Genomic DNA, 11,233 nt, shown 5'->3' on the forward strand with positions numbered 1-11,233 from the left:
TTGAAGTAAAGGTCGCAACATTGGAAACAGAACATTCAATTGAAAATTTTCTTGAGAAGTATTCTAAGTTTACTAGAGCCGTTCGTGTTTATGTTTATGTGTTACGCTTTATTTACAAAACTCGAAAACTTCCAGGCCATACAGTACAAATAGAATCGTTAACGGCTGAAGAACTGTTAATTGGAAAATATGGACTTTTCAGTTATGCTCAAATGTCCCATTTTCCGTCGGAATATGAAGCTTTAGCCACAAATCAACAGATTCATTCCAAAAGCAAACTAATAACATTGAATCCATTCCTTGACGAGAATCGACTAATGCGATTAAATTGACGTTTAGCAAATTCTGATATGATATTCAAAGAAAGACATCCCATAATCCTTCCCGAGAACTCTCGCCTGTGTAAACTCCTGGTAGAACATACTCATAAAGAGCTCCTACATGCAGAACATCAGAGCATGTTGCACGCCATTCGACAAGAGTATTACGTCATTCGTCTTAAGAGCAAAATACGTCAATGTATCCGCAGCTGCCGAACATGTGCAATCTTCAAACACCGTGTTCAAATCCAAATTATGGCGGCATTACCCCCTGAACGCTGTACATTCTCTCTTCCCTTCACCAATACGGGCATAGACTTTGCGGGACGCTTCGATCTGAAAACGTCACGACTTCGAAATGCAAAACTACAAAAGGGATACTCAGCAGTTTTCGTTTGTTTATCGACTCGAGCAATTCATCTAGAAGTTTGTTCCGAACTCTCTTCAGAGGCATTCCTAGCAACGTTTTCAAGGTTTGTTGGTCGTAGAGGTTTTCCTAACAAAATCTTTTCCGACAACGGAACAAACTTCGTAGGTGCAAATCGAACTCTCACCATGGAGTACAAGAAATTCTTAAAATCCGCTGAAAAAGCTGTCATTGACAAATACAGTCTGCACGGGTTTTCTTGGCAATTTATTCCTCCGCATGGGTGGTTTATGGGAAGCAGCTGTAAAAAGCATGAAAACTCACTTAAGGAAAGTCGCAGGAAATACCAAAGAAGAGTTTTCAACATTACTAATACGAATCGAAAGTGTCTTAAATTCACGACCATTGTCGCCCATTACCGAAGATCCATCAGCATTAGTTCCACTCACTCCAGGTCATCTTTTAAGGGGTGCCGCTCTTATCGCCACTCCCGAAGAGTTTTCTGACAATTTGTCTCTAATCGACAGATGTCAACGTCTCAAAACTATTCAACTTCATTTTGCCAAACGCTGGAAAAGTGAATATATTTCCGAATTGCAAAAAAGATATAAATGGAAATCTGCTCAACAAAATCTCAAAAAGGAAGATTTTGTTGTTGTCCAAGATGATCATTTGTCGCCAACTGAATGGCGCCTCGGTAGGGTAATCAAGGTCTCTACTGGAAAGGATTCCGGAGTCCGTGTTGCAGAACTACGTACCTAAAATGGGAACATAGTTCGCCCATTAGATAAACTATGTATACTTCCAAACTGTTAGCAAATTTCTCCCGCTCACAAACTTAATAAACTCTTACATTTTTAGCAATTCCTCTAGTACTCCAAAATGTCGGATCTGCAACGAACGACACTTCCTTAAATATTGCCCGAAATTTCAAACCATGCCTGCAACCAAGAGGAAAATAGAGGCCCAACAAAAAGGGTTTTGTTTTAATTGCCTATGTACCTCCCACAAACGCGAGTGGTGCCCAAGCAGGAATACGTGCATGGTTTGCAATAAGAACCACCACACAATGCTCCATGTGGACGAGGACGGAAAACGTTCTATGAAATCTTCCAGACCATCAAAACGCCGAGTATCCACATCACGCAGCTCCAGTCCAGAACCACCAAACCAACATCAGAGCAGGACTACCAAACGCTCCCCAAACCGAGAAACCACACGTCCGCGTTCATCAACATCCACAACAAGTCAGAGCTCAGCTAAACGCCCACGCACCAGTGTCAGCGATAGACTTAAGGGGAGTACACACTAACAGTCAATACTGACAGTCAACGTACTTTAAGGACAATTTTTCGGCAAATAACAACTTTTATTTAGCAAAAAACGTTTGAAATACAATATTTACGATATTATTTAGAGATTATAAAAGAAATTTTTCAATTAGGCTTTGATATTCACGAAATAGACCTCGATGACTGTCAGTTTTGCTTGTCAATGTTTACTATACTTTAGTGTCCGCTCAAAAACACACATTTTTCTGCCAACTGTACTCGCTAGGGTTCTGACTCCCGATGGTCGTGACAAGGCGAGACTAATAATAAATACTGGTGCAGCACAGACAGTTATCCTGGCCTCTTTGGTGGAGCGTCTAAAGCTGAAGACAACTCGAAGAGGCAGCAAATATTACTGCACCTTGAATCTGCAGTCGTTCCATGACCAGTCAGCTAAGGTTTAAATCAGCGGGGAGGTTAGGAGCCAATTAAAAACCACCTTTCCTGAATCTACAGACGTGAAAAAACTTCAAGCAACCTATGATCACCTGAATGACTTAGCTGATCCGCACTTCTTTAATCCTATCAACATCGAGGTCATGCTTGCCAACGACCAAATCCCAAGAATTCTTCGGGCTGGACTCATCCAAACATTCTCCAGCATGCCTATCGCACAGAGTTCCATATTCGGTTGGATCATTTCGGGAGGTTACACGTACTGAGTTGCAGCAAAGCAAAGGGGCCGGCATGTTGAAGCAACTTCAACAACATAGCATAAGATACAACATGAATTAAATTAATCTATTTCAAATCTAACTGAATTCAAATGTAAACGTTAACGCCAAAGTATGGCAACCCTTATCCACTAGAACCTGAAGCTTTTACTCAGTGCATAAGGAGTTTTTTTTCATATTATTTGTTTCGCCTTTTGTCCTAAAGAAAGTTATGTTGAGAGAGCAGTTGTATCAAAGCATCTCAACGGTAAGCAGTTCTTTAAATAAAACGGACACTGCAAAATCTACGCAAAACCCTTTTTTGTTTCTTTTTATTTTCATGTATTGAACTGGGAAGTTTTCCACAATTCCAATTGAAGCTAATACAACCGCTAACTACATTCCACTTTTCTATCCGCAGACGCATTAGCTCAATTGTACAGTTGTGTTAAACAGAAACATTTCTATTTCTACATTTTTTGTTTATATTTTTATAAAACAAATGTTCTTGTTTTTTAAAGTCAATCCCGGAGGATGATCATCAAAGTTGATCGAAATATTGGAAAAATAAAAATAATAAAATAAAAACAAAAAAACCAATTTGTTTTTAATTTTTGAAATGACCTCAAGCCAAATTAAAATCAGCGAAAATAAAGTCCAAAGGTCAACAATAACTTCACAACATTAAAACACGGAAGGCACGCCGAAAAAATCACAGCATCAACATGCAGCTTTATAAAAATATTAAACAAAATTTTCACATGAAAATATTAAAACTTCTCATACAACAAAAACACAAACAGTCTCACATAACAAAAGAGATATTAAACAATATCAAAGATCGTCTGCACAATCACCTAGATGGAGAAGACTTATCCCTATTTATGGAGAGTGAGAATATAATACAACAAACGCAAAGCCAAAAACAAATGTTGACTCACATTAACAAACTTAATTCTTTAAAACGACAACAAAATCGTGAACTCAACATAGAATAGAACAGAGAGTGGTTTGTAAATACAACAAAAATCGACGTACCCCCTAATGTTGAGTGGCTACTCTCACTCGGGCCCAAATTCTCACTACCGACAACAAAAACGACGTTCCCCTTGTTTAGCGTCATAGCAGAGGGAGAAGAGTGTATTCAAACGATAAGTAGTAAAGAGCAACAAGAGAGACAGATTTACATTAAACACGGTCGGGGAAACGACAAAATTCTTGAAAGAAAATAAGCATCTGCTGATTCTTAATTCGGATAAAGGAGGAAAGACGGTAGCAATGCTAAAAGCGAATACGAAGACAAAATGAATCATATTCTTATGGACATGTGTACGTACAGGCGAATCAGGAAGGATCCTACATCCGGACTTCAAGAAAAATGCAACAAATTAGTATTAAAACTTTTTGAATCCAACCTAATTAATGAGTCGGAAAAGAATAAACTAATAAACAGAACCTCAGTACCCCCTAAAATATATGGACTTCCAAAAATCCATAAGGAAGGCACTCCGCTCCGACCAATTTGCTCACTCATAAACTCGCCCACTTATGAATTATCTAAGTACATGGCAACTATATTAAAAGCTCTAACGGAAGAGTCAGAATATAACATAAAGGACGCAGTTGAGTTCAAAGCAAGGATAGCGAATCAACAAATTAAAGACGATGAGATACTAATATCATTTGATGTCATATCCTTATTTCCAAGTGTGCCTGTTAATCTCGCAATAAATACAATAATAGAAAAGTGGACAATGATCGAGAATTACACGAATATGCCCATGAACCTGTTCATCGACATTCTTGCAGTATGCATTAAGGACTCACGATATTTTATATATAATGACAAGATATATGAGCAGCAATAAGGGATGCCAATGGGATCACCAATTTCGCCCATAATTGCCGATATCGTCATGGAAAGATTACTTGACGAGAGTATGAACAAATTGACGGTCAAACCACGACTTCTAACTAAATATGTTGATGACATTTTTTGCGTCGTAAACAGAAATGAAATTGAAAACACCCTCAATGCACTCAACGGATACAATAAACCACTGCGTTTCACTATGGAGTGCGAATCCAATAAACAACTCCCAAACCTTGACTCAATCATACATAGACAAGGTAACATATTATAGCTAGATTGGTACCAAAAACCTACTGCGTCCGGTAGAATAATCAATTTTCACTCAAAACACCCCCGACGCATAAAAATCAATACTGCAACAAATTTTATTCGAAGAGTATTAAGTATCAGTGACAAGAAATTCATCATAAAAATCTAAAAATTGTCCGAAAAATTCTTAGGATGAACGATTTCCCCATTAAAACCATTGACGAACTAATAAAAAATGTGAAAAACAACAAAAAATGGCAATGTTGAACCAAAAACTGAGAAAATTTACAAAAATCTACATACGTACCTGGCTTCTCTGAGCGTTTTTCAAACTCAAATTTGTATGACAAAAACAAATATCAAATCGCACTAAAAAGTAACAACACTAACAACAAATTCTTCAGTCGCACTAAATCTAAAATACCTCCTGATGAAAAATCAGATCTAGTTTATAAAATCAAGTGCAATGGTGACAATTCCAACATATGCCCAAAGGTTTATGTTGGTACTACGAGGACAAAGCTAAAAACGAGGATAAGTGGTCACAAGTCTGATCAAAAGGCAAAAAGCAGACCTTTGGAGCAAAAAACAGCTCCAGCAGCGCACTGCGCTTTAACAGGGCATACACCCAATTTTAAGGAGGTGGACATTTTGACACAAGTGTCTAACAACAAAAGAAGGTATATGCAAAGACATAAATACAACTAAGACTAGACAAAATGCATGCAACAAAAAAATGTTTACGAAACTTTGTATAGAAACATTACCCTTAACAGGTTGCAGTTAATTCAAAATCGCAACCAAGGAGGAACATTTCATGTAATGGTATCAGAAACGAAATTTATGAATTCAAGGATCTATTCAAGAATAATTCTATGTCAATTGGATCGGTAAATTCGGTTAAATACGTAAAAATGTATAAAAGAAAAAATGTTATATCACCATATCGTGATATAACATTATGTTAAATTCAAAAGCCATTCACTGAAGAATGATAGCAAACAAAATGTCTTATCTTGTTGTATTTATGTCTTTGGTATATGCTAGAAATGTTACATATCATAAATGTTCCTTAATAAGGCAAAAATAAAAAATAAATGTTCCTATTGAAAATAGAATGAACTATAAAACGGATACAGAACACTGTGCACAGATATACTGAAGCCTTGTTGAGAAACACCAAAAATTTAGTTGATATTTGCAATTCGTGACGAGTGGAAGATGAAATTGTTGTGTTAAACAGACACAAAAAAATATTAATGTAATTATAAATTTTCTAAATTTTTTTGTTTATATTTTTATAAAACAAATGTTCTTGTTTTTTAAAGTCAATCCCTGAGGATGATCATCAAAGATGATCGAAATATTGGAAAAATAAAAATAATAAAATAAAAACAAGAAAACCAATTTGTTTTTAATTTTTGAAATGACCTCAAGCCAAATTAAAATCAATGAAAATAAAGTCCAAAGGCCAACAATAACTCCACAACATTAAAACACGGAAGGCCCGCCGAAAAAATCACAGCATCAACATGCAGCTTTATAAAAATATTAAACAAAAATATAATGAAGAAACGCAGAACATCATTAAACAATACACCAAATGTAACAGGCGAACAGCACGTATAAAATCAACGACGACTTTCCTCATCAAGTGCAAGGAATCAGGTATAATACCCTTTTTATTTTTAACACAACAAAGAATACGTGCAATATATTTTAAACCAACAACACAATACCAACACATATTAGGACAACATTAGACTCACTCATATTTAATTTTCACATGAAAATATTAAAACTTCTCATACAACAAAAACACAAACAATCTCACATAACAAAAGAGACATTAAACAGTATCAAAGATCGTCTTCACAATCTCCTAGATGGAAAATACTTATCCCTATTTATGGAGAGTGAGAATATAATACAACAAACGCAAAGCCAAAAACAAAAGTTGATCCACATTAACAAACTTAATTCATTAAAACGACAACAAAATCGTGAACTCAACATAGAACAGAACAGAGAGTGGTTTGTAAATACAACAAAAACCGACGTACCCCCTAATGTTGAGTGGCTACTCTCACTCGGGCCCAAATTCTCACTACCGACAACAAAAACGACGTTCCCCTTGTTTAGCGTCATAGCAGAGGGAGAAGAGTGTATTCAAACGATAAGTAGTAAAGAGCAACAAGAGAATGCGAGGATTAATTTAGTAACACTCATTAACGATCATATGAAAAATACAAAATTGGGAAAGAAAGACAGATTTACATTAAACACGGTCGGGGAAACGACAAAATTCTTGAAAGAAAATAAGCATCTACTGATACTTAATTCGGATAAAGGAGGAAAGACGGTAGCAATGCTAAAAAGCGAATACGAAGACAAAATGAATCATATACTTATGGACATGTGTACGTACAAGCGAATCAGGAAGGATCCTACATCCTGACTTCAAGAAAAATGCAGCAAATTAGTATTAAAACTTTTTGAATCCAACCTAATGAATGAGTCGGAAAAGAATAAACTAATAAACAGAACCTCAGTACCCCCTAAAATATATGAACTTCCAAAAATCCATAAGGAAGGCACTCCGCTCCGACCAATTTGCTCATTCATAAACTCGCTCACTTATGAATTATCAAAGTACATGGCAACTATATTAAAAGCGCTAACGGAAGAGTCAAAATATAACATAAAGGACGCAGTTGAGTTCAAAACAAGGATAGCGAATCAACAAATTAAAGACGATGAGATACTAATATCATTTGATGTCATATCCTTATTTCCAAGTGTGCCTGTTAATCTCGCAATAAATACAATAAGAGAAAAGTGGACAATGATCGAGAATTACACGAATATGCCCATGAACCTGTTCATCGACATTCTTGCAGTATGCATTAAGGACTCACAATATTTTATATATAATGACAAGATATATGAGCAGCAAAAAGGGATGCCAATGGGATCACCAATTTCGCCCATAATTGCCGATATCGTCATGGAAAGATTACTTGACGAGAATATGAACAAATTGACGGTCAAACCACGACTTCTAACTAAATACGTTGATGACATTTTTTGCGTCGTAAAGAGAAATGAAATTGAAAACACCCTCAATACACTCAACGGATACAATAAACAACTGCGTTTCACTATGGATGGCGATCGCAATAAACAACTCCCATACCTTGACTCAATCATACTCATGCTAGATTGGTACCAAAAACCTACTGCGTCCGGTAGAATAATCAATTTTCACTCAAAACACCCCCGACGCATAAAAATCAATACTGCAACAAATTTTATTCGAAGAGTATTAAGTATCAGTGACAAGAAATTCCATCATAAAAATCTAAAAATTGTCCGAAAAATTCTTAGGATGAACGATTTCCCTATTAAAACCATTGACGAACTAATAAAAAATGTGAAAAACAACAAAAATGGCAATATTGAACCAAAAACTGAATAAATAAAAAATAAATGTTCCTATTGAAAATAGAATGAACTATAAAACGGATACAGAACACTGTGCACAGATATACTGAAGCCTTGTTGAAAAACACCAAAAATTTAGTTGATATTTGCAATTCGTGACGAGTGGAAGATGAAATTGTTGTGTTAAACAGACACAAAAAATATTAATGTAATTATAAATTTTCTAAATTTTTTTGTTTATATTTTTATAAAACAAATGTTCTTGTTTTTAAAGTCAATCCCTGAGGATGATCATCAAAGATGATCGAAATATTGGAAAAATAAAAATAATAAAATAAAAACAAAAAAACCAATTTGTTTTTAATTTTTGAAGCCAAATTAAAATCAATGAAAATAAAGTCCAAAGGCCAACAATAACTTCACAACACTAAAACACGGAAGGCCCGCCGAAAAAACCACAGCATCAACATGCAGCTTTATAAAAATATTAAACAAAAATATAATGAAGAAACGCAGAACATCATTAAACAATATACCAAATGTAACTGGCGAACAGCACGTATACAATCAACGACGACTTTCCTCATCAAGTGCAAGGAATCAGGTATAATACCCTTTTTATTTTTAACACAACAAAGAATACGTGCAATATATTTTAAAGCAACAACACAATACCAACACATATTAGGACAACATTAGACTCACTCATATTTAATTTTCACATGAAAATATTAAAACTTCTCATACAACAAAAACACAAACAATCTCACATAACAAACAGTATCAAAGATCGTCTTCACAATCTCCTAGATGGAAAATACTTATCCTTATTTATGGAGAGTGAGAATATAATACAACAAACGCAAAGCCAAAAACAAAAGTTGATCCACATTAACAAACTTAATTCATTAAAACGACAACAAAATCGTGAACTCAACATAGAACAGAACAGAGAGTGGTTTGTAAATACAACAAAAACCGACGTACCCCCTAATGTTTAGTGGCTACTCTCACTCGGGCCCAAATTCTCACTACCGACAACAAAAACGACGTTCCCCTTGTTTAGCGTCATAGCAGAGAGAGAAGAGTGTATTCAAACGATAAGTAGTAAAGAGCAACAAGAGAATGCGAGGATTAATTTAGTAACACTCATTAACGATCATATGAAAAATACAAAATTGGGAAAGAAAGACAGATTTACATTAAACACGGTCGGGGAAACGACAAAATTCTTGAAAGAAAATAAGCATCTACTGATACTTAATTCGGATAAAGGAGGAAAGACGGTAGCAATGCTAAAAAGCGAATACGAAGACAAAATGAATCATATACTTATGGACATGTGTACGTACAGGCGAATCAGGAAGGATCCTACATCCTGACTTCAAGAAAAATGCAGCAAATTAGTATTAAAACTTTTTGAATCCAACCTAATGAATGAGTCGGAAAAGAATAAACTAATAAACAGAACCTCAGTACCCCCTAAAATATATGGACTTCCAAAAATCCATAAGGAAGGCACTCCGCTCCGACCAATTTGCTCATTCATAAACTCGCTCACTTATGAATTATCAAAGTACATGGCAACTATATTAAAAGCGCTAACGGAAGAGTCAAAATATAACATAAAGGACGCAGTTGAGTTCAAAACAAGGATAGCGAATCAACAAATTAAAGACGATGAGATACTAATATCATTTGATGTCATATCCTTATTTCCAAGTGTGCCTGTTAATCTCGCAATAAATACAATAAGAGAAAAGTGGACAATGATCGAGAATTACACGAATATGCCCATGAACCTGTTCATCGACATTCTTGCAGTATGCATTAAGGACTCACAATATTTTATATATAATGACAAGATATATGAGCAGCAAAAAGGGATGCCAATGGGATCACCAATTTCGCCCATAATTGCCGATATCGTCATGGAAAGATTACTTGACGAGAGTATGAACAAATTGACGGTCAAACCACGACTTCTAACTAAATACGTTGATGACATTTTTTGCGTCGTAAAGAGAAATGAAATTGAAAACACCCTCAATACACTCAACGGATACAATAAACAACTGCGTTTCACTATGGATGGCGATCGCAATAAACAACTCCCATACCTTGACTCAATTATACTCATGCTAGATTGGTACCAAAAACCTACTGCGTCCGGTAGAACAATCAATTTTCACTCAAAACACCCCCGACGCATAAAAATCAATACTGCAACAAATTTTATTCGAAGAGTATTAAGTATCAGTGACAAGAAATTCCATCATAAAAATCTAAAAATTGTCCGAAAAATTCTTAGGATGAACGATTTCCCTATTAAAACCATTGACGAACTAATAAAAAATGTGAAAAACAACAAAAATGGCAATATTGAACCAAAAACTGAGAAAATTTACATAAAATCTACATATGTACATGGCTTCTATGAGCGTTTTTCAAACTCAAATTTGTATGACAAAATCAAATATCAAATCGCACTAAAAAGTAATAACACTAATAACAAATTCTTCAGTCGCACTAAATCTAAAATACCTCCTGATGAAAAATCAGATCTAGTTTATAAAATCAAGTGCAATGGTGACAATTCCAACATATGCCCAAAGGTTTATGTTGGTACTACGAGGACAAAGCTAAAAACGAGGATGAGTGGTCACAAGTCTGATCAAAAGGCAAAACGCAGACCTTTGGAGCAAAAAACAGCTCTAGCAGCGCATTGCGCTTTAACAGGGAATACACCCAAGTTTAAGGAGGTGGACATTTTCACACAAGAGTCTAACTACAAAAGAAGGTATATGCTAGAAATGTTACATATCATAAATGTTCCTATTGAAAATAGAATGAACTATAAAACGGATACAGAACACTGTGCGCAGATATACCGAAGCCTTGTTGAAAAACACCAAAAATTAAGTTGATATTTGCAATTCGTGACGAGTGGAAGATGAAATTATTGTGTTAAACAGAAACAGAAAAATATCAATGTA

At 35.3% G+C, this 11,233-nt stretch overlaps 1 protein-coding gene across 1 annotated transcript; it reads left to right on the forward strand.

Annotated features, from left to right (window-relative positions):
• Positions 1-966: 966 nt before the first annotated feature.
• On the forward strand, positions 967-1,449 carry LOC141396327 (uncharacterized). The gene has a single exon (XM_073971700.1). It carries the CDS (start codon positions 967-969, stop codon positions 1,447-1,449), a length of 483 nt encoding a protein of 160 aa, XP_073827801.1.
• The last annotated feature ends 9,784 nt before the right edge of the window (positions 1,450-11,233 follow it).

The sequence above is a fragment of the Musca autumnalis genome, unplaced genomic scaffold, assembly GCF_047663935.1.
Source record: "Musca autumnalis isolate F117 unplaced genomic scaffold, ASM4766393v1 scaffold_243, whole genome shotgun sequence".
Classification (NCBI taxonomy): Eukaryota; Metazoa; Arthropoda; class Insecta; order Diptera; family Muscidae; genus Musca; species Musca autumnalis.

Bases quoted from the DNA above. Each gene is read 5' to 3' on its own strand.
- LOC141396327 (XM_073971700.1), top strand. From the start codon at position 967: ATGGGTGGTTTATGGGAAGCAGCTGTAAAAAGCATGAAAACTCACTTA.